At 39.8% G+C, this 24,753-nt stretch overlaps 1 protein-coding gene across 5 annotated transcripts in view; it reads left to right on the forward strand.

Annotated features, from left to right (window-relative positions):
- Nucleotides 1–24,753, forward strand: part of CBLB (Cbl proto-oncogene B) — a 246,310-nt gene that overhangs the window by 10,220 nt on the left and 211,337 nt on the right. For all 5 annotated transcript variants that reach the window (XM_064273028.1, XM_064273029.1, XM_064273030.1 and 2 more), the window contains one exon: nucleotides 6,789–7,039. In XM_064273028.1, coding sequence (XP_064129098.1) covers nucleotides 6,789–7,039 — 251 coding nt within the window. The remainder of the gene's footprint in view (nucleotides 1–6,788; nucleotides 7,040–24,753) is intronic.

The raw sequence follows: 24,753 nt of genomic DNA on the forward strand, positions 1-24,753 counted from the left end.
GGTAGTTTTACCAAAATCCTACTGTATTTAAATATACTAGACATGATATGGGGCCCTGGTGGTACAGCAGTTAAGCACTCACCTGCTAGCCAAAAGGTCAGTGACTCAAACCCACCAGCCTCTCTGTGGGAGGAAGATGTGACAGCCTGCTTTTGTAAAGATTATAGCCTTGAAAACCCTGTAGAGCAGCTCTGCCCTGTCCTTTAGGGTTGCTATGAGTTGGAATTGACTCGATGGCAGTGGGTTTTTAGACACATGACTAATTTAGTGTGTTAGGTATCTTGTTTTTATTCAGTTAATATTCTGTGTAGAAAGAATTTTTTAGTATTTTTGTACTTTAGACCATGCAAGATAGAAAGAACCAAATAACTCTTAGATGCCTTTTTTTTTTTTTTTAAATCATGATTATGTATCTTATGTAACTCCAGTAAGAAAACTCTTTTAACATTTACAGGATGGTGCTGGATAGGGAGTATTTCAGGCTTCCCATAGTGTCTTAAAGAATGGAATATTTCACTTTGAGGGTACATGGTTTGATTCAATATAGCTTAAGGCTCCATGAAGGGAGTTGTGTTTTATAATGAGAGTCTGGTGTAGTACAGACACAATTCCTTACTATTCATATTTTCATTTGCTTCAGTAGAATTTCTTTCATGTGTTTCAGGGGCTAGTTTGAACTTTGTTTGGAAGGAATACGTTAGCTGATCTAATATCTCTTTATTACTTTTTGGATGGAAATTTTAATTAAGGCCCAAGTCAGGAAACACTTAAGTGCAAGTGTATTCTATGAAAAATAAATGGCTTTGAAAATTCTTATAAACCACAAAAAAACCAAACCCGTTGCCGTCGAGTTGATTCCGACTCATAGTGACCCTATAGGACAGAGTAGAACTGCCCTATACGGTTTCCAAGGAGCGCCTGGTGAATTCGAACTGCCGACCTTTTGGTTAGCAGCCGTAGCTCTTAACCACTATGCTACCAGGGTTTCCGAAAATTCTTATAGCACTAGTAAATTTTGTTTTTATATTTGTGCCTTTGCTATGATAGGTTGGTTAAATATGTTTTGTGTATGTGCATATTTATTACGTATTTATGCATTTCTTGAGATACCTATGTAGTATATGTATATTAGACATATATACTTTTATGCATATGATACTGTGCAGATATGTACAAAGAGGTCTGCTTAAAAATTGTTAAATACATTTGTTTTAGGGTTCTCTAGAGAAGCAGGACCAGTAAGATGGATAGCTACATGAATTTTTTAAATGAATTGTCTCATGACTGGGGGGAGGGCTGGCAAGTCCCAAATCTGTAGGTCAGACAGCAGGCTGGAGGCTCCTGCAGTCATGTGTCCCAGAATATGTAGGTCAGGTGATGGGAAGAGTGAAGAGTGAAGGAGTTCTGGCTAAATGTCTGTTTATACTCTGGGGACAGAATACTCCCTAGGGAAAACTCCCTTTTTACTCCTTAGGCCTTCAGTTGACTGGATGAGGCACACCCATATTATGCAGGGTCATCTGATTTTCTTAAGGCTAACTAACTTCGTCACATCTAACTACTTTGTAGAGCATCTAGACTAGTGTTTTTCCAAACACCAAACAGCTGGGCACCATAGTTAATCACATCTAACTACTTTGTAAAGATCAAACACCAAACACATAGCCTAGCCAAGCTGACACATAAAATTAGCCATCACATATACTTTTCCAGAGTTGTATGTACAGCAGTCATAAGTTAGATAAAACCAACATTTTTAACAACAACAAAAACCTCAAAAACAATAAAGAAACCATCACAAAATTTAAGCAAATAAAACAAGCTGTTGTGTATTGTAGTGGAGAGAGTACCTGACTTGTAAGTCCGGACATCACAGTTCTGATCAGTGACCTTAGCTAGGTTTCATTTCTGTGTTTCAGTATTGTCATGTGATCTCCTAGGCCTTTTTTAGGTCTGGAATCCTTCTAGTTATGTGACTATACTGGGATTTTAAGCCAGAATCCAATACTAAATGTTTTGTCTTTTCACAAGAGTAGTGTTGTTACTGAAGTGGCCCTTTTACGCATCGGTCGGTGCAGCAGTCGTGTCTGATGTGAGCGCAGGTTGGTTCTTCGTGAGAGCGCTTCTGTGTTGGACCGGCTTTCATTCTGGAACCGACTCAGATGTTTCTAAGTTGTTTGAATCTAAACTTGAACTTCATGGTGAGCTTGGTTCCCCCCCGTCCCAGTGTACTGCTTTTAGAAAAGCAATTTTTCTTTCCCACGCTTTCTCAGTTCCTTGCACATAGCAGACACTCAGTAAATATTTATGGAAATGAAGTGAATTTGACCTGCTTAGCAGTCATAGCTGTAGTGCAGGGTTACTCATTTTCGGCAGGAGCTGTCCCGAATCACAGGGTTTAACACTAATCCAGCTGATGAACTGCACACTCAGCTGTATCTCAGCGTTGTGTGTTGCACTTCCCCAAGTACAATTTTAGAAAAGAGTGCAGCCTGCAAGGGCCTCGATGAACTGAGCCAGCCCGCTTCAGACCTTGTACCATTCAGCTGTAGACTTCCTGTACACCTTACAAATGACTGTTTACTTCTTTCTTAACCTGCCGTGCTCTCTTATGCTTCGTAAGCCTTTCTACACCCCTTTGCCTGGAGTATTCCTTTTGACAAATTCAGATATGCCTTTTGTGACAATCCCACGTAGGTATGAGTGAGGTTCTTTTTTTCTCTGTATTATTTTGTATTCTCTTCCATTACAGTAATTAAATTCTAGTTTAAGTTTTTTTAAGCCACTGGTCTTCCACCAAGAAGCTTTGGTGGCACAGTGGTTGGATCACTCAGCTGCTAACTGAAGGGTTAGAGGTTCAACCCACTAGCCGCTCCGTAGGAGAGAGATGGGGCAGCCTACTACCGTAAAGATGACAGCCTCGGAAACCCTATGGGGCAATTCTACTCAATCCTGTAGTAGGGCTGCTGTGAGTGGGAATTGACTCGTTGGTAGTGGGTTTGGGTCTTCTGTTAGACAACTTCTTGAGGGCAGGCCTGTGAGGTATTCCTTCCTGTGTTCCCTAGGGCCTGAAACAGTGGCTTACACATAGCGGTTTGTTGAATTAAAAAATGAGTCCTGAAGTTCATGTAAATTTGCAAATAGAATAAAATAAAAATGTAAAGGAGTTTAGCAGCATCATTAAATATATACCTAATTTTAATTAAATCGTGATGTATTTAGAAAGAAGATCAGCCAAAGATTCAGAAGATACAGGCTCTTGTGTTGGATTAATGATCTTATAATAGTCCTTTAATCTTTGTAGTCGTTCGTTTGCTTACCTGGAAATGAATGGATTGGACAGGGCCTTGATTCAGATCCCTTACAGCAGGAATTACATAGCTCCTAAGTTAATTGTGCAGAGTTAGGTCTCTTCTGCCAGACTCCTTGAGGCGGGATGCATGTCCTAATCATCTGTAATTGCTTGGCACTAAGGTCTGTACCGGCTATATAGTAGTTATTCAAACAATTTTACTGAATAAAGCATTAAATTCCCAGGTAGAGCAACAATTTTAAATAAAGCAAATGCAAAAAAAGTCAGAATAGTGAATTAAAAGTCTGTAAAACTTAAAAGTTACTATTAAAGAAAATTTATTTGCAATATCTGAAAGAAATACCCAGAGACTTTTTTTTTTTCCTTTGTATTAGTTAAAAAATTCACCAGTGGAGGAAACCAATTTGAAGCTACCTGGTCTCTAACTAAAAGTTAATTTATCAGTCTGTAACATTTTTTACCAAGATTACTGTTGCTAAGATGAAGCTGTGCCTGCTGTAGGATGTTGGTGGCTGGATTTGCGAAATTTTATATATACCCTGGTGGCGTAGTGGTTAAGTGCTACGGCTGCTAACCAAAAGGTTGGCGTTTCGAATCTACTAGGCGCTCCTTGGAAACGCTATGGGGCAGTTCTACTCTGTCCTATAGGGTCCCTGTGAGTCGGAATCGACTCAATGGCAGTGGGTTTGGGGTTTTTGCTGTAGGATGTTGGTGGCTGGATTTGTGAAATTTATATATACTCTTGATAAAAACCCCAGATAGTATCCTTTAATCCAAAGAATTGAAAAACTGTATCCTATTTCAACCAGCGTTTGTTATATCATTGCCATATTTGGACTTAATCAGTCTTTAGGCCAAAATGAGCTCCTCTAGCTGTAGAAAAGTATCAAAAAAAAAAAAAGGGGGGGGGGGAAGAACATTATCAGCTCATTTAATTATATTTTAGTGAAAATTTAGTATTATTTAATAAATGAGATATTATTCTCCCTTTCTAAGAATTTCTTTAGGAAATCATGTTGGGTTATTAATTGAAATACCATCAGAGTTTATTCCTGAAAATAAAGACAATACAATCAAAATATTTGCATACGGTATACACATCAAGTATTGCAGAATCTATTAATCAGCTCATCCATCTATCCATTCATTCATGTATTAGTTATGTGCAATGTGCTAGACAGTTCTGTTTTAGGCAGTGTATACAAAGGGAGGGAAACCCTGGTGGCGTAGTGGTTAAGTGCTACGGCTGTTAACCAAAGGGTCGGCAGTTTGAATCTGCCAGGCGCTCCTTGGAAACTCTGTGGGGCGGTTGTGCTGTGTCCTATAGGGGTGCTATGAGTCAGAAGTGACGCGACAGCACTGGGTTTGGTTTTGGTTTTTATACAAAGGAAGATATGATGATGCCCTAGATTAACGTGAGAAATAGTTGCCTTAAATTAGGGACTAGGAGCTGATGGGTTTGTTTGATTTGATTCAGATTCTTCTCACCACACAAAAAAAACATTTGGTAATTTCTTAAAGGAAGTAAGGTATTGAGTATAAGGGTACTCTTTTCATTTTGTTGTTTCCTTGATTTATTCTGTTTGTAATTTTGAAATTATTACCATTCAACTGTTTTGTTTTTGGCCCAGGTACTTTTATAAATATCCAAGGGCAAATCCATGTTCTGTGGAATCTGAAACATACAATTTGGCAAGATCCTTTTAAAGAAAAAAAATACAAATGCAATGTACAAATACAAAATTGATTATGAAAATCAGTTTTGTTTAGAATGAGAAAACAGTCACAACAAATTATACATTTTTAGAAGCTGGTATATCCACAAATATAGAAAATCCAGAGAAATAAGGCAGACTGATTTGCTTCCACTGTGCGTGTGCTTCCAGTGCTGGGTGCCGTAGGACATGGTCAGTTGTCAAATCAGAAACGGACCGTCCGGTCTCCCTGCTAGACTAATCGGTACTGTGGGTGTTTGAAGTAGTCCTGAAGACATTATTTTAGCAGGACTGCTGACAATAATTAAGGTATTTACAGAAGTGACCATGTGCCTCACATGTGCCTTCTACTAAACCCTAACTAAACATTGCACCAGTTCACATTCACGTTAGCCAGATCCCACAAATGCCTGCGGCCACTCCAGTGCCACCCAGTAGGAGGCTAAGTATAGTGAAAGAGAAGTTATAATGGAAAAAGACAGTAATCTTAACCAATTGTGTTTATAATAACTTGTTCTTGACAATTTTATTAAAAAAAAAAAATTATTCAGGCCTAAATTAGGAGGGCCAAGTGTGTGAGGGACCCCAAAGCTTAAGAAGCTTCATTAGCTTCTCTGTACCTACTCCTTGCTCTCAAGTCAGTTCTGACTCATAGTGACCCATAGGATGGAGTAGAACTGCCCCATAGGGTTTCCAAGACTGTAAATCTTTACAGAAGCTGACTGCCACATCTTTCTTCTGCGGGGCAGCTGGTGGGTTCGAACTGCTGACTCTTTGGTTAGCAGGTGAGCACTTAACCACTGCACCACTGGGGCTTGCTGTAAACCCCCTTTGTGAGTATATTTTACTTTTTGTAAAAGTGCTGTGCAGTTAAAAAAAAAACAAAAAAAAATTTTTTTTTTTTTTTTGTTTTGTTTTTTTTCTTGTGCAATTCTCAGTGACTTAATTTTTTTTTTCTCTTCCAAATTTCAGGATTCTTTTTGTCCTAATTAGAGGAGTAAGAATGAACTGGACTTACTCTGGGATAAAGCACATGAATACCTATAAGTGAATATAGTAGAACAATTACTTTTTCTTGCTGGCAGAGGGTATCTTCAGTTCTGCAGGGAGTCCTGAATGCCCCAGTGGTTAAGTGCCACCTGATGGATGACTGAACCGTTACATAATACGTTGATGGGTGTGGTAGAAAGTATGGGGAGGTAGAAAAGACTAGCTCTGGCCTGACCCATTTACTGCTTAATGACTCATTTATTACAGTTGTGCCTCTTTGTTTTATTCTCCTAAGGGTTCAGGAACAATATGCCAAAACATTAATTAAAATCTATGAAAGAGCTTTAGCTGGGCGTTCAACATAGTAAAACAATGTTTAAATGTGAGTCGTTGGTTGCCGGCAAAAGAGGCCCATTTCCTCATTTTTATTTAAAATAAGACTATTAGTGGTATCCAGTGATTAGCACACAGGTGTTCTCTTAAGCTATGAACAATCTGATGTTACAGAAGAGAGAACAAGAGCATTAGGGCTTGAAAGTAAGAGTGATATCGAAAAGACCGAATGGGAGAAGAAAATAGGATTTAATTGCATTAGGACAGATGTGAATATTTACCAGTTCTCTATGTATATAGTAGTGATTAATTTAAGACAGTAATTTTTACTATGGAAAATGAATAAGCAGTACTTAGTTCTATAAATTTATAATTTTTCTATGAAATAATGTATTGTGGTTTATATGAAAATGTTTTATTTCTGTCTTTGTTTTTAGGTAAGACTATGTCAGAATCCCAAACTTCAGTTGAAAAATAGCCCACCCTATATACTTGATATTTTACCTGATACATATCAGCATTTGCGGCTTATATTAAGCAAATATGATGACAACCAGAAACTTGCCCAACTCAGTGAGAATGAATATTTTAAAATCTACATCGATAGTCTAATGAAAAAGTCAAAACGGGCAATAAGACTCTTTAAAGAAGGCAAGGAGAGGATGTATGAAGAACAGTCGCAGGACAGGTAAGAATACTTAATTTGTTTTCTTATTGTTAAGGTCATTCATGTTGCTGCTTTTTGCATCATAGTTAACAAATGTCATTGTGTATGTGCTTTGGAGGAAATGTCATTCAGTTTGTGTATTTGCTTTTCGCATTCTTTAGACTGTGCACGTTTACATAGATTTATCTATGATAACAGCTAGCACATGAGATGGTGTTCTTAAGCCACAGCCTTGATGGGATGTGCACACACAGGAGATGTGTGGTGGAAGACTTAGCTTCAGCCTCTAAGCTTTCCTGTCAAATGAGGACACGTGGACCGCAGTAGTGGAGACGGAAGTAGCGTCAGTTTAATCTGCGTTGTATAGCCAGGATACTTGACTTAGGGACCACTTGTTAAAGTCTGTTGTTTGGCTATTTTAATGTGAAAAGTCTTGATCTGTCTTAACCCAAATATAGTAAGTAACAGAGTTTCTCATTTCTGGAAAATTTTAAGTATATCTGGAATAGTTGTTGATAGTGATAGCCCATTTAGGTTTACAAATTGGAAAAAGATACAATAATTAAAACATATAAAGTCTTACCATCATTAGTTAAGTTGAATTTTAGTGTGAGACACTTATCTTCTCTGCATCTTGTTGTCATTAGTTGTTGTTGAGCCAGCCCCTGACTCAACGGTGACCCATGCACAGTGGGAAAAAAAACCCCGCCTGGCCCTGCACCATCCGTGTGATGAGCTGTTGACCAGACTCTTGTGACCCATAGGATTTTCACTGGCTGGCGGTTGGAAGTAGATCACCAGGCCTTTTGTCCTGGTCCATCTTAATCTGGAAGTGCCACTGAAACCTGTTCAGCATCATAAAAACATGCAAAACCCCACTCACAGAGTGGTGTCTCCTGCGTGGAAGGAGAAAATTCTACCACTGAACCGCCAATGTTTTCTGTGGATTTTAGTTTTCTTATATATAGGAAAACTCTAAAAGCCCTCTAATAGTTTTCTCAGGTCTGAAAACTAGCCTCATTTAGTTTAGTATAGCATAGGACTACATAATAAGAAGTTAAGTAATTGAGATATGTCCACTCAAAAGTTGTATGTAAATACTGGCCAAACAAATATGCAGAGTGAGTAAAATCATCAAATCCAAACATAGAAAAACCCTCTGCCTGTTGTAAAATGCCATACGTGTCTACTGATTTATAATTTAATGTCTAAATTAGTGATGAACTCAACATAATCAGAAATCTAACCAAGTGTGTACCCGTGGGCACATCATTTGGTATTCTTGAACCACCGTTTACTAATCTTGAGGGTGGTAGATCTTAAACTTGCCTTTTAGCTTCAAAGCTCTAAGACTCTCTCCAGTACTACCAAATGGAATTTGAATTGCCAAGAGGTACCAGATGTAAGGTAGAGAGATAGTATAGTAATTTTTTATTTGTATAGGCTTTCCAAGAATGGACAAGGTTAAGGGAAACAAGATGTTTTATTAAAAATTATATTTTTACCTTGTAGCTCTACCCCCGATCTAATAAAGTTACAAATATCTTTATAATTCATATCAGCCCTGTAATAATTCTTTTTTCAGCAAACTATTCTATTCATTTTTACTTTATTAGGGTGTTAGGGCACTAAGAAGTTATGTAACTTCTAGGCCTAGGAATTTGTAAAAATGCATGATGTAGTAAACTGTATACCCTACATTTACAACTTCCTTAGAAATTTGAGACATTTTGTAACTCAGTAGAATTTTTGTAATTACTGTTGCATCTGTATATTGTTTTTGGTTTTTTATATGGAAACATTTCAGGGTGAAATCCTTTACATTTTTGTTGGTTATGTATAGATTTCCACAGAAGATGGTAGAGCAGATAATGCAGACCGGTCAGGTGAGGCAGCTGTGTAAATGCTGTGTATCTCTGCGTTTTACATGTCCGGGTAGATTATGGTCACTCTCCTAGATGCAAAACAAAGTGTCTTTGTTTCTGTGCTGGTATATAGCACAGCCCTGCTTGGGCATTACCCCAGGTCCCAGTTTCTGATAGGTTTCTGAGGACAGCTGTGTTTATCCAAATTTACACTTGATAAGTGTTTAATCATAATTCAGAAGAACCCTGGTGGCGCAGTGGTTAAAGCGCTCAGCCCCTAACTGGAAGGTCGGCAGTTCAAGCCCACCAGGCAGTTTGAACCCCTCAGCCACTCTGTGGGACAGCAGTCTGGCAGCCTGCTTCCGTAAGGATTTACGGCCTGGGGAACCCCATGAGTCAGTCCTCCTGTATTCTGTAAGGTCTCTGTGAGTCAGAATCGAATTGACGGTGGTGAGTTTGGTTTTTGATAATCATAATTCATAGTACTTTACCATTTTTAGTACTCCATAACAGGGTAAAAGACATAGATTTTTGTTGCTGTGGTGGTAAAATATGTATAACAAAACATTGGTCAGTTCAACCTTGTTTACCTGTGCACCTCAGTGACGTTGTTGTTGTTTGTTACGTGCTGCTGAGTCAGTTCCCAGTCATAGTGACCCTGTGTACAGCAGAATGAAACACCGCCCAGCCCTGCACCGTCCTCACGATTGTTGCTGTGCTTGTGCCCGTTGTTGCAGCCACTGTGTCAGTGCATCTCGTCGAAGGTCCTCTTTTTCACAGACCCTCCACTTTACTCAGCATGATGTCTTTCTCCAGGGACTGATGCCTCCTGATAACACGTCTAATGTACGTAAGACAAAGTCTCACCATCCTCTCTTTTAAGGAGTCTTCTGGCTGTACTTCTTCTAAGACAGATTTGTTTGTTCAGATGGCAGTCCATGGTATATTAAATAATCTTCACAAACACCATAGTTCAAATGCATAGATTCTTCTTCAGTCTTCTTCATTCATTGTCCAGCTTTTGCATGCATATGAGGCGTTTGAAAACACCATGGTTTGGGCCAGGCACACCTTAGTCCTCAGTGTGATATCTTTGCTTTTTACCAGTTTAAAGAGGTCTTTTGCAGCAGATTTGCCCAATGCAATATGTTGTTTCATTTCTTGACTGCTGCTTCCATGGGTGTTGATTGTAGATTCAAATAAAATGAAATCCTTGACAGCTTTAATCTTTCCTCCATTTATGATGATGATGTTTACTGGTCCAGTTTTGAGAATTTTTGTTTTATGTTAAGGCGTAATCCTTATTGAAAGCTGTAGTCTTGGATCTTCATAAGTAAGTGCTTCAGGTCCTCTTTACTTTCAGTAGGCAAGGTTGTTATGTCTGCATATGGCAAGTTGTTCATAAGTCTTCCTCCAGTTCTGATGCCCTGTTCTTCCTAAAGTCCAGCTTCTCAGATTATTTGCTGAACACACAGAGTGAGTAAGTATGGTTAAAGGATAGGACCCTGATGCACACCTCTCTTGGTTTTAAACCACACCTTATCCCCTCGTTCTGTTTGAACAACTACCTCTTGGTCAGTGATGTTTTGTTCATCATGTTGTGTCGCCATCTTCCTTTTCCATTTCTAAATTTTTCTATAACCTTTAACAGAAATTCAGTGCCACCGAAACAGTGCCACTCCCTTTCTTCTTGCCTCCTGCCCCTTGTTGTTGTTAGGTGCTGTTGAATCAGTTTTGACTGGCAGTGACCCCGTGTGACAGTACAGCTGCCCTGTGAGGTGTTCTTACCCCTTGTTGTTGTTAGGTGCTGTTGAATCGGTTTTGACGCGTAGTGACCCTGTGTGACGGTACAGCTGCCCTGTGAGGTGTTCTTGGCTGTGGTCTTTACAGAAGCAGGTCACCAGGTCTTTCCCTGTTGAGCCACTGGGTGGGTTTGAGCTGCCAACCTTGGGGTCAGCGGCCGAGTGCTTAACCATCTGGCCCACCTGAGCTCACTCCTTCTCCTCCTGGAATCACTAATGAACTGTGGTTTGTGTGCATTAGCCTATTCTAGATAGTTTGGGTAAGCAGAATATAGTATTTACCCTTTTGTGACTGGTTTATTTCAGTCAGCATAGTGTCGTCAAGTTTAATCCATGTTTTTGTATGTATCAGAACTTCATTTGCCTTTATGACTGAGTAATTCCATTGTGAAGAGCCCTGGGGGCATGGTGGTTAAGTGCTCAGCTACTAACTGAACGGTTGGTGGTTTGAATCCACCAGACACTCAGCAGGAGAAAGATGTGGCCGTCTTTCTATAAAGATTACAGCCTTGGAAACCATATAAGGCAGTTCTCTGTCCTGTGGGGTCACTGTGCTTTGAAATCCACTATGGCAATGGGTTTGGTTTTTCTTGGAACTCCATTGTATGTGTATATGGTAAACTGATGCGTTTGAATTACGGTGTTGGTGAAGAACATTGAATGTCCCGTGGACTGCCGGAAGACGTGGAGTCAGAATGCTCCTTAGCGTGAGGATGGCGAGAACTCATCTGAGCTGTGTCACTAGCGTTGCTGTCATCCCCCCCCGCCTGCTGTGGGCAAGGCTGACCCGTGAAACCCCCGGTTGGTGGAGCAGCCTGGCCCTGCCCCACCTTCGTGCAGACTCACGGCTCCTGGCCCCATGTCCCCATGGCTCCCTGCAGCTCCTTGCCTTGCCTGTTGGCCAAGGCAGGGACCCTACGTACTGCCCAGTGGCAGGTGTCCTGGCCCTGCCACACCCCGACTGGCAGGTGACAGGGTGGGGGTGATGAGTTACTGCAGTGGGTGACACCAACCCCAGTGACTGCAGGTGATGGAGGGTGTGTGATGATTACTGCAGTGGGTGACACCAACTCCAGTGACTGCAGGTGATGGAGGGTGTGTGATGATTACTGCAGTGGGTGACACCAACTCCAGTGACTGCAGGTGATGGAGGGTGTGTGATGATTACTGCAGTGGGTGACACCAACTCCAGTGACTGCAGGTGATGGAGGGTGTGTGATGATTACTGCAGTGGGTGACACCAACTCCAGTGACTGCAGGTGATGGAGGGTGTGTGATGATTACTGCAGTGGGTGACACCAACTCCAGTGACTGCAGGTGATGGAGGGTGTGTGATGATTACTGCAGTGGGTGACACCAACCCCAGTGACTACAGGTGATGGAGGGTGTGTGATGATTACTGCAGTGGGTGACACCAACTCCAGTGACTGCAGGTGATGGAGGGTGTGTGATGATTACTGCAGTGGGTGACACCAACCCCAGTGACTGCAGGTGATGGAGGGTGTGCGATGATTACTGCAGTGGGTGACACCAACCCCAGTGACTGCAGGTGATGGAGGGTGTGTGATGATTACTGCAGTGGGTGACACCAACCCCAGTGACTGCAGGTGATGGAGGGTGTGTGATGATTACTGCAGTGGGTGACACCAACCCCAGTGACTGCAGGTGATGGAGGGTGTGTGATGATTACTGCAGTGGGTGACACCAACCCCAGTGACTGCAGGTGATGGAGGGTGTGTGATGATTACTGCAGTGGGTGACACCAACCCCAGTGACTGCAGGTGATGGAGGGTGTGTGATGATTACTGCAGTGGGTGACACCAACCCCAGTGACTGCAGGTGATGGAGGGTGTGTGATGATTACTGCAGTGGGTGACACCAACCCTAGTGACTGCAGGTGATGGAGGGTGTGTGATGATTACTGCAGTGGGTGACACCAACCCTAGTGACTGCAGGTGATGGAGGGTGTGTGATGATTACTGCAGTGGGTGACACCAACCCTAGTGACTGCAGGTGATGGAGGGTGTGTGATGATTACTGCAGTGGGTGACACCAACCCCAGTGACTGCAGGTGATGGAGGGTGTGTGATGATTACTGCAGTGGGTTGCAGATGATACCAAGTCTAGTGACACCACTGCCTTATCGATCCCTCCTCTGGCATTGCTGGCCCTCCTTCTGCTGTCACAGACCCTGGGGTCATTTTGGTGTTACCCCCTCTTGAAAGTGTCAGGGGGTGCGATGCACACCCCCCGCATCCTCCTAGTGATGCCACTGCTTTGTCTCACGTACCTTGGGTATGTTATCAGGGGGACCAATCCCTGGAGAAGGACATTATGTTTGGTAAAGTAGAGGGTCAGCAAAAAAGAGGAAGCCCTTCAAAGAGATGGATTGACACAGTGGCTGCAACAATGGGCTCAAACATGGTAACTTTGGTGAGGATGGTGTAGGACTGGGCAGTGTTTTGTTCTGTTGTCCATAGGATTGCTGTGAGTCGGAACCAACTCCATGGCACCTAACAACAACAGCAGCAACAACAACATTTTGTGTAGGTACCACATTTTGCTTGTTACATTCCTCGCTTTCTGGATATTCAGGTGGTTTACATGTTGGCGGTTGTGGATAGTACTGAAGTGAGTATCGGTGTACAAATGTTCGTGTTGCTGCTCTCAGCTCTTCTGGGTGTATGCCTGTGAGTGGAGTGGCGGGTCAGACGGTAATGTTTTTAGGGTAATTCTGTGTTTAACATTTTGAAGGATTACTGAAGTGTTTTGCGCAGGAGCTGCACCGTTTTACAGCCCACCCGCAGTGGAGGAGCGGTTCCCTGTTTCCACATCAGCAGTGTTTGTTGTTGTCCATTTTACAGCCCACCCGCAGTGGAGGAGCGGTTCCCTGTTTCCACATCACCAGTGTTTGTTGTTGTCCATCTTACAGCCCACCCGCAGTGGAGGAGCGGTTCCCTGTTTCCGCATCACCAGTGTTTGTTGTTGTCCATTTTCTCTGATTGTAGCCATCCTAGTGGGGGTGAGGTGGTGCTTCATTGTGGTTTTGGTTTGCATTTCCCTAATGACCAATGACGAGCATTTTTTCACGTGCTTATTTCATTTGTATATTTTCTTAGGTGAAATGTCTATTCAGGTTCTTTGCCAGTTGTTTAACTGGGTTGTTTGTCTTTTCGTTGTTATGTTGTAGGAGTTCTTTATGTAGTTTGGGTATTAAACACTTGCTCAGTGTGTGGTTCCCCCAGATTTTCTCCTACTCTGTAGTTTGTTGATGCACAATAGTTTTTAGTTTTGATGAAATCTGATATATCTATTTTGTCCTATGTTACTTTTGCTTTTGGTGTATGTCTAAGAAAAAAACACCTTGTTGCTGTTGAGTCGATTCTGACTCGTAGTGACAACCGTGTAGGACAGAGTAGAACTGCCCCATGTCTAAGAAAACATTGTCAAAAACTAAATCCTGAACCATGACCCCTATGTTTTCTTCTGAGAGCTTTATGGTTTTAGTTCTTACATTTAGGTCCTTGATCCATTTTGACTTAATTTTCATATATGATGTAAGGTGTGGGTCCAGTTTTATTCCTTTGTGTATAGAAATTCAGTTGTCCCAACATCATTTATTAAAGACACTGTTCTTTGCCGCAGTGAATGGACTTAGCACCCTTTGGAAAATCTGATCAACCATAGTTATATGAGTTTATTTCTGGACTGTCAGTTCTGTTTCATTGGTGTGTGTATCTGTCATTATACCAGTAACAGACAGTTTTGATTACTGTAGCTTTATAATATATTTTGGAATTGGGAAGTGTGAGCTTTCCCACTTTATTCTTCTTTTTCATGATTATCTTGGCTAATCAAGCCCCTTGTAGTTCCATGTAAATTTGAGGATTTGCCTTTCTCTATCTACGAAGACGGCTGTTGGAATTTAGATGAGGATTGTGTTGAATCCGTATATTGTTTTGGGTAGCGTTGACCTCTTAACAATATTAGTTCTTCCAGTACATGGCATGGAATATTCTTCTATTTATTTAGGTCTTCTTTAATTTCTTTCAGTAATCGTTTACAGTTTTCAGTGTACAAGTCTTTCACCTTTCTGGATAAATTTACTTCTAGATATTTTATTCTTTTTAGATATGATTATAAATGAAATTTTTTCCTCTGGTTACCTTTTCTATCTTCTTCTTGCCGAGTTGTTCTGACTAGAATTTCCAGTACAATATTGAATAGCTGTGGTGAGAACAGACATCCTTGTATTCTTCCTCAGCCTTTCTCCATTGAGTATGGTGTCAAGTTGTCAGTTTTTTATATATCCCCTTTATCATACTGAGGATTTTCCCTTCTGTTCCCAGCCTGTTGGGTGTTTTTATCATGAAAGTGTGTTGAGTGAAGATAGACTGTTGATTTGTGTTTCTTCTGATAGAATTGATTTGTGCACAGTTACTGCGAGGTTATCTTAGGACCCCATTTGCAAACTGAGACTGCGGTGAGCCATTGCACGTGCAGCTCGGGACATTTTGTTGTATAGAGCATAAAGGAAGCTTTTTATAATATTCTCATGTGGGTTAGACAACAGAATATTCTGTTTAGTAGAATGATCTTATCTAACATATATGACATTCTGATTTCGGAGAATATTATAAGTCCTCTGAACTCTCTCTCTTTGATTCTGTAAAGAGCTTACTGGGGACATTAGTATCATTGAGACAAAAACAGAGGTTAGTAATAGTAAAAATGGTGATTTGTTGTTCATTGACTAGACTTGCATTGCAACAAGCTATTCCACATTCAGTGAAGAAAATTCTGCCGGATGAGTACATGAATTAAAATGTTAATGTCCTTACATCTATGTTTTGTCAAAACTAAACAGAATAATAAAATTTTCTGAAGAAGTGCATTTAAAGAATAAATGGTTCTGCTTTAAACATATGGGTAAATGGAAAAAAAAATCATGGCAATTTTAAGTACTTGTTTTAATTGATGCCTGAAGAATGAGTGGTCTGAGTCTTTAAAGCAGTTTCACGTAGAGGAGCATAATAGATGGCACTCAGTATGTATGCTAGCTACTCAAATCCTTTGTAAAAGTTGAATTGAAATTATAATTAGGTAAACGTATTTACTATTGAATAGATATTAAGATACAGTGGAAGCCTCTTGCTCAACAGTGGGATTTTCAGAATGGACAATGTAATGATTTCCAATAGAAGACAGACAGGAGCAGGCTGCATGTCACACAGGACTTTTATTGTCGACTCCTTCTCTTGCATCAGCTTTCCCTAGTTTTTTTCCACAAGCAGTTCTAACTCACGCTGAGTTGTTGCTTCTCTAGCTGGGTGTCTAAACCATTGAACTGGGATTTCCGGGAAGAGTAATCCATTGAATTCTGGCACACATAAAGTTTGCTTGTGTGTGTGTTGGGAGGGGGGTGAAAGTGAGTATTGTGTACAGAAGGGGGATTTTATCTATATTTTCAAGCACAAAGAAACCGTATCATACTGCTTAATGTTTTAGCGGTAAAGGTCAAAATGAGTGTGAGGGTCGTTACAGCTGACAAATGAAAAATTGACAGAAGGCTCATTTCTTTTGTGATTTGACTGGCAACCTCATCAGTTGTCCATTTTAATAGTAAAATTTACTCTTCCATGTAAAAAGTATGTATTAATCGTCTGCTGTGCAAGGCCTGGCATTGGACACTGTATTTTGGAGAACCACCAGAGATAATGGCTTATCAGGTTTTCCTGTTTAGAACTGCTTCAGTGAACCGGAGTGCTCGAGCCCATTTCTCCCTCCTGTATTCTGGTTTACAACAACTGAAACAAAGCCAAAGTCACCTCAGGTAGAAGGAATAACTCTGTGTTGGGTAAACTACCTGTGAAGAAAATAAAGGCTTTTAAGAAATTTATGCCAGACAGTAACACAAAGATGCTGTCCTGTTATTAATATCATCCTCAGAGCCCCTGAGCTGTTCTTCATGCCCCAGTGCTGGAGAAAGCAAATCAGCTTCTGTGGACAGAATGGCTACAGGGGGTGGGTGAACATTTTTGCATGGTTTGTACAATAATATTCATACTGATTGAAATATAAAGTATGTCAATGTAGCAAAATTAGTCCTAGAAGATGCTCACTTTTATTTAAAATTCTTCAGGAGCATCAGGCAAAAGTCTTTGACCATTTGGCCAAACAGAGAAAATCTGCTGTATTAATAGTGTGTTTCTCTGTATAGTATCAGACATCACTACTCTGTATGCCTGTGTTGTAATTTATGAGATAGTGTAGGAAGAGCAGTTTGGAACTGAGGAAAGATACTTTGTTAAGTTAAAAGTTGAATTACATACAACAGTACCTACAGTAATAGCACCACCATCACTAACAACAGCGAAACACAAAGCTACAAACAAACCTGCTCGCTTTCCTCTTACTGCTGTGTGACATCATTGCACTGGGAAAAGAATAATGTGATATTGATTTAAATGCTTAAATTTGTATAAGCAGAAATACATGCTGATTAAATATACATATATGATCATCAAAGTAGTATTGAAATTCCTCATGGGTTTTCAGTGCACTATTTAAAGTGATTAGCTGTATGTACATCTGGGGCTTTCTTTAATAGTTTTAATTACTCCTGGACATCACAGATTTATGACTTTGTTTATAGTGCCACACTGAGTACTACATTTTCTCATGAGAAACTCTGTATGTTGTGTGAAGAAAATGAGCAAAGAGTGCAGTTTGAGAACAGGAATGCGGAGCCCAGAAAGTTCATGGTCTCATGCCATATCTGCTCCAGGTGTTCATTGTAACCTTGGTTGGTTTCCTGACTCCAATCCATGTTCTTCTGACTTTAAATTGTTTTCTGGATATTTACAGCATTTTGCCTCATAAAACAAGTTGTGGGTGTTTCTTTCAGACTAAATGTTATTGTTGCTGCATCTGTCTCATTTTAATTTGTACTGTATTGAATGTCTTACATTTAGTTCATGAAAAACCTATTGTTTGATGTTATATGGGAGATAATGATTTATTTATTTTCTTACAAATAATGTTACATTTAAAAAACTAGCCTTTTCATTTGTTTTTATTTGTTTGTTTACTAATTGTGATAACTGCAGTTATTTTGTACTTCATGAGGACAAGGAATAAGTTGCAAGGAGAATGAATGCTAAATTACATAGGTTACTGATATACTTTAAATACAAGTATTTATGTATTTATACAAATATTTTAATATAAACTTATCCCATTGCTTTTTTTTCTCCTATATTTGTCTGCATTCTTTTTTTTTTTCCCTTTTTAGTGGAAGACTAAAGGAATTAGAAGATTCATTTTTGAGATTTTAATGTAATAATTAATACATAACTTGGATTCAGAGGACAAATAGTAGTCAATCCTTTAATGTAGAAGTGTGTCTACGAGGTAGGAAATAGAATTTCCTTTAGAAAACTGAATATTTTCCTGAAGTTGATTTATCATTAATGAATAAAGAGTTTATTTAGTCTTGAGAATGCTTTCATTCATATTTCAGGCATCTGAAGGCCTTGAGTTTGGAAATGAAGGGCTTATTTCTTTAATGCACCATGTAAGTGGAGGCCACAAGAAAGTTCTGTAGACAAATGTTTTTAAAGTTAAACAAAGGGAGTCTGTTGGAGTGGGCAGGTGAGAGCTTGCAGCGGCTTTGCCTGTGAAGGACTTCGTGGCCCTGTGCCTTGGGCTAAGTCCGTCCCTACTGTTCTGCTAACTAGATGTGAAGGAATTTCTCTTTGAGTTTTAAGTGAAAAGGGTTTTTCCAGCAATTTCTTCTATGGAGTACGTTTTTCAAAATAAACAAAACAAAATTATCCAGATATAATTTAAAATTAATTTGATCATTTTTGATATTTTAAATAAAGTTTACATCTGATCTATTTCTTATTTACTTATTTTCAGCCCCATGTTAATACTGTTCAGCCCCTGACTCATGGTTTCTTAGTTATTAAATTTTTATTGTGACTTACTTTAACTTCTTCCAAGTCAGATTATATATTATGCACACAGGGTATTCTGATTTTTAAAAGGGGAATTTTTTTTTCCTGCAGATTAGAGTTTATTAAATATTTATAAGTTCCTGAGGATGATAACTATTGGGTTACAAGAGAGTAAGAAAACTCACAAGACTGAAGTGAACTTGACTTTATGGCTAAATACTCATTATGTTTTTCTGTCTTAAGGCAGCTTATTAAAGTTGTTTTCCTTTCAGTAAATATCTGGTGACATTCAAATTTGATAATTAAAATCCAGAAACATTCAAGAAAGGAGGACTGTTTTTAGTTTCATGATAACAGTACCCACAAAGAAGGTTGATGAAAGATGTCTTTCAGGTGGCACATTTGTTATTTAGTTAAAGAAAGCTCCTTTGGAAATTTCGTACAAAACTAAATTAAAGCCTGTTTATAGAACAGAAACATTGCAGCGATAATCCTGAGGAATGCTTGGAAATGTGGCCCAAGAAGAGTCTTATTTTTCCATGGTTTAACAAAGAAGTGGGGTTTCCAGGAATCCAAACAGATTAGCACTCAGCACTAATTGGGTAGGGTGTAAAATAGTACTCGTGTGCCTGTTTTGAAAGAAAGTAGTTCAGTTTGCTGAATCCATTTTTAATAGTAATCTTTCCTCTTTTTGAACTAATTATTGTTAGAGTATGTCTTATTGTTTGAGTATGCATTTATACACCATTTACTTATAAAAAAACCCAGTACCTTCGAGTCCATTCTGACTCATAGCGACCCTGTAGGACAAAGTAGAACTGCCCCATAGAGTTTCCAAGGAGTGCCTGGTGGATTTGAACTGCCAACCCTTTGGTTAGCAGCCGTAGCACTTAATCACTACGCCACCAGGGTTTCCACCATTTACTTATACACATGCTAGTTTTTATAGCAGGGTACACATATGAGACCATTAAAATAGTACTCATTTATACATTAAAATAATGAGGAGAAAATGAAGCTGTGTATCTTGTTCATGTAGAACCACTAAGGAACAGATTAAACTGTAAGTAAATTTAGACTGATTATTGAAATATGTTAATTTGAACATCTGATCATGTGATTATAGTATAGCACTTTCATATTTAATCACAAATGTATAATGAAATAGGCAGCGTAGAATTTATACTAAGGGGAGAAAGTCAAAACTCATTAGTCTATATGTTGTAAAAATGTGAAAAACTCAGGCGGCAAACAAATACGTGAGGAAGTGCTCACAATCATTCGCTATTAGAGAAATGCAAATCAAAACTACAATGAGATTGCATCTCACCCCAACAAGGCTAGCCATTAATACAAAAAACACAAAATAATAAATGTTGGTGATGTTGTGGAGAGACTGGAACACTTATACACTGCTGGTGGGAATGTAAAATAGTATAACCACTTTGGAAATCGATTTGACACTTCCTTAAAAAGCTAGAAATAGAACTCCTGTATGACCTAGCAGTCCCACTCCCTTGGAATGTATCCTAGAGAAATAAGAGCTGTCACATAAATAGATATATTCATACCCATGTTCATTGCAGCATTCTTCACAATAGCAAAAAGATGGAAACAATCTAGGTGCCTATCAACAGATGAATGGATAAACAAATTGTTAGATTCACACAATGGAATACCACATAATGATAAACAATGATCAATCCGAGAAACATCTCATAACTTGGATGAATCTGGAATGCATTAAGCTGAGTGAAATTAGTCAGTTGCCAAAGGACAAGTATTATATGAGACTGCTATTATAAGAACTCAAGGCTTTAACACAGAAGAAAACATTCTTTGATGGTTATGAGGGTGGGGAGGGAAGGAGGGTGTATTCACTAACTAGATACCAGCCAAGAATTATTTTAGGTGAAGGGAAGGACGACACTCAATACAGGGGAATTCAGCACAACTGAACTAAACCAAAAGCTAAGTTTCCTGAACACAACCAGACACTTCAAGGGACAGAGTAGCAGGGGCAGGGTCTGGGGACCATGGTTTCAGGGGACATCTAGGTCAGTAGGCATCACAAAGTTTATTAAGAAAATGTTTTGCATCCCACTTTGATGAGTGGTGTCTGGGGTCTTAAAAGCTAGCAAGTGGCCATCTAAGATGCATCAATTGGTCCCAACCTACCTGGAGCAAAGGAGAATGAGAAACACCAGAGACACAAGGAAAATGTTAGCCCAAGAGACAAAAGGGGTCACATAAACCACAGACTCCATCAGCCTGAGACTGGAAGAACTAGATGGTGCCCAGCTACCACCAATGACTGCCCTGATAGGAAACACAACAGAGAGTCCCTGGTGGACTCAAATTCTAATAAAAAGCCCAGACTTAATGGTCTGACTGAGACTAGAGGGGGACCCCAGAAGACGTGGCTCCCAGACTCTCTGTTAGCCCAGAACTAAAACTATCCTGAAGCCAGCTCTTCAGACAAAGATTAGACTGAACTATAAGACATAAAATGATACGGGTGAAGAGTGTGCTTCTTGGCTCAGGTAGATAACGTGAGACTAAACGGGCAGCTCCTGCCTGGAGGTGGGATGAGAAGGCAAAGTGGACAGGAGCCCGTTGAACGGACATGGAAAGTCAGGATGTGCTGTCACGTTACAGGGAGGGAGAGCAACTAGGGTCACATAGCAATGATTGTATGTTTTTGTATGAGAAACTGACTTGAATTATAAACTTTCACTTAAAGCACAATTAAAAAAAAAGCAATAAAGGTTAGACAAGATAATATTGACACATAATAAAGACAAAATCTGTAGATTAAAAAAGAAAAAAAGATTTTACCATCTGAAATACTTAGGGTATTGTGACATTGTGGTGTGGCCTACTTGGTTGGACAGGCTCCTGTTCTCCCTTCTCCCACTCAACAGGTAGGCCCAGGCTCTGGGTACCATTTTGGAGTCTCGCAGTCAACAGGATCTGTCATTGAGGACCTGCCTTTGGTCAAGTGACCTGCAATTTAAGGGCTGGGTCACAGGCATCATTTTGGGAGAGTACTGTAATTCGTTCCTTTGCTAATGCAACAGAGGTCAGAATTTGGTGGAACTGGGCCTTTATTTGAGTGAGGTCACTGCATCTATGTCTAACTTAAAAGTTGAGAAGTTCTTTAAATGGTTCACATCGTCTCTGGTTCCTTCCACGATGGTATGTTACCACAGGGGAGGCCCTAAGGGAGTTTCCTTCAAAAATGTGCTGTCTTGAGACTGGAGAAACCCCGAGAGTATGGCCCCTGCATAACCTCCTGAGGTTCACCCTTCAGCCAAAGACTAGACAGGCCCATAAAACAAAACGAAACTAAGTGGGCACACCAGCCCAGGGGCAAGGATGAGAAGGCCGGAGGGGACAGGAAAGCTGGTAATGGGGAACCCAAGGTCGAGAAGGGGAGTGTAGACATATTGTGGGGTTGGCAACCAAAATGACAAAACAATATGTGTACTGATTGTTTAATGACATGCTAGTTTGTTCTGTAAACCTTCATCTAAAGTACAATAAAAAAGCGCAAAAAAAAAAAATGTGAAAAACTGCTCAACAGATGGTAGTGCTAAACAAAATGACTTGAAATTATTTTTTTAGAGGGGTTTGTAGCATAAATAATTTTTATAGTTTTATTTCAGGTTTATAATAAAAGCTTTGTGAATTTATTTGTTGATTATTTTTTATATTGAATATATTGAAAAACATGGTGAATTTGAAATCGATAATGTAATTTTCATATATGTATTATCATAAGTGGTTTTATGAATCTTAGAGCATAACAGATATTACTGATTGTAATGGATATGCCATCATCTGTTAAAATTTATCAATAATATAAATATTTATATTTAATTAAAAGCTGTGTAGACCAGATTATTTCTGGATTAAGGATCCTTGTTTTGTTCTCTTATTTTGTGATAAACACTGGAGGATTAATTAAAATAGTTAATTGTAAATTACGTCATAATCATTAAATCTGTTTACAAAGAGGAGGGAGGTTTTTTCACACTGGTAGCATAGAGAAGGCTGTATTTCACATTTACTTTGTGTCTTTAATATTACAATTTGTGTGGAATGCATTAGGCCCCTCAAGAATATGTGTTGTAATTCCTAACCTCTATCGACTCGACGGCACTGGGTTTTTTGGGTATACCTGTGATTTGCTATGGGTTGGAATCCACTCCAAGGCAGCAGGTTTGGTTTCTGGGTTTTATGCCTGTGATTATAATGCCATTTGAGAATGGGTTGTCTTTGTTATGCTAATGAGGTAGGATTAGTGTAGGGCGTGTCTTCAGTCAATCTCTTTGGAAATATAAAGTAGATTAAACATGCAAGGGAGAGAAGGAGAGATGGGGGAAGAGAGAAGCCAAGCCACATGAAGATTGCCCAGGAGCTGAAGCTCAAGAGTCGAGGACCTTCATCCGGAGCCAACAGAGAGAGAAAGCCTTCCTCTAGAGCCAGCACCCCTGAATTTGAACTTCTGGCCTCCTAAACTGTGAGAAGATAAATTTCTGTTTGTTAAGGCCACCCACTTGTGATACTGCTGTTACAGCAGCACTGGATAACTACAGCACAATTTAAAGTATGGTAAGTGTGGTTTCAAATCAAGTTCTAGGGAATCAACTCAAAGATTTCAGTTTAAACAAGACCACATGATTTTTTCTAAAAGTGGCATTTTGAGTATTTAAGTGAGGGGTTGGCAAACTGTACGGAGCCAGATAGTAAATGTTTTAGACTTTGCCATATGGCCTCTTGCAGCTACTCAGCTCTGCCTTTGTAGTGGAAAATCAGTTAAAGAAATTATGTAAAGGAGTGGGTGTGGCTATGTTTGAGTAAAATTTTATTTATGAAAATACGTGATAGACTAAATCTGGCCCATGGATCATAGTTTGCCAACCCTTGATTTAAAGTATTAATCTAGTTTTTTTCTCATACAAAAATTTTTACACATACTGTTTTGTGACATTAGTTGCAATCCCCAGAATGTGAAGACAGCGCCCCCCCCCCCCCACCCCGCCCCGCCGCCTTTTCTGCTCATTCTGCCTATGGACAAGAGCTGCCTGTTTGATGTTGTGTATCTGATTGAAATATTATGAAGCACACCCCTCATGTCTATTATTTTTTGTATTATAGTCCTGTCTAATTTTTTCCCAAGAGCGGGCTTTGGGAATGGTTTCAGTTGTGGGTTAACAGAACATCTGGGGGCCATATTTTTGGTGGTTCCTCCAGTCTCTGTCAGACCATTAAGTCTGGTGTTTCTACGTGAATTTAAGTTTTGCTCCACCCTTTCTCTCCTTCATCCGGGACAGTCTGTTGTGAACCCTGTCCGGGCAGTCTTTGGAGGTAGCCAGGCACTATCTAGTTCTGGTCTTAGGTTGGTGGAGTTAATCTAATTTTTTGACAATAAAAGTTTGAAGGTGTTTATTAACGTGAACTGAGTATATATGTTATATCAAGGAGGGATGCGTTTGTCTAAAAGTAGCAATATCCAAGTAACAGTTTACATAGAAAGGGATATGTATTTTTCAGCAGTGCTGCTAGAGACCCAAACTCTTTGTAGCTTTGGAATCTTCTGTAGCATATTGGCTTTTGTCCTCATTCTCGGTCACAGCGTGTTGCGGAATTCCTTCTGCAGCCTCATGCTTTTAAGGCTGGAAGTCAAGACCGTGAAAGAAAGCACTGGATGCGTCTGTCCTCTTTTCATCAAAGACCAGCAAAGTGCCCCAGAACCTCTCCACCCGACCTGTTCCCTCCACGTTTCTCTTGAGTCTTAGTGGGACACTGGTCGCCCCGAGTTACAAAGATGCTGGTGTATTGAAGATTTCACATGTCAGCCTTCATATTAGAGGAAGGCAAGAGAGAATGAGGGTTGAGAAGGGGTGTTGAGTCTCTACAGGATATGTCAAAAGAGATACTAAGACATCCACAGTCTACTTAAACACATTTTCTGGTGTAACTTGCCTTAGGGGTATTTCTTTAAGAATATATTGTCAACAACTGAAGAGTCTGAAGTTAGTCTGCATCCGGAAGTTAGCTAGCAGAAGACACAAGAAAATCTGTTCAGAGAAAAAGGAGAG

The sequence above is a fragment of the Loxodonta africana genome, chromosome 20 (assembly GCF_030014295.1).
Source record: "Loxodonta africana isolate mLoxAfr1 chromosome 20, mLoxAfr1.hap2, whole genome shotgun sequence".
NCBI lineage: Eukaryota > Metazoa > Chordata > Mammalia > Proboscidea > Elephantidae > Loxodonta > Loxodonta africana.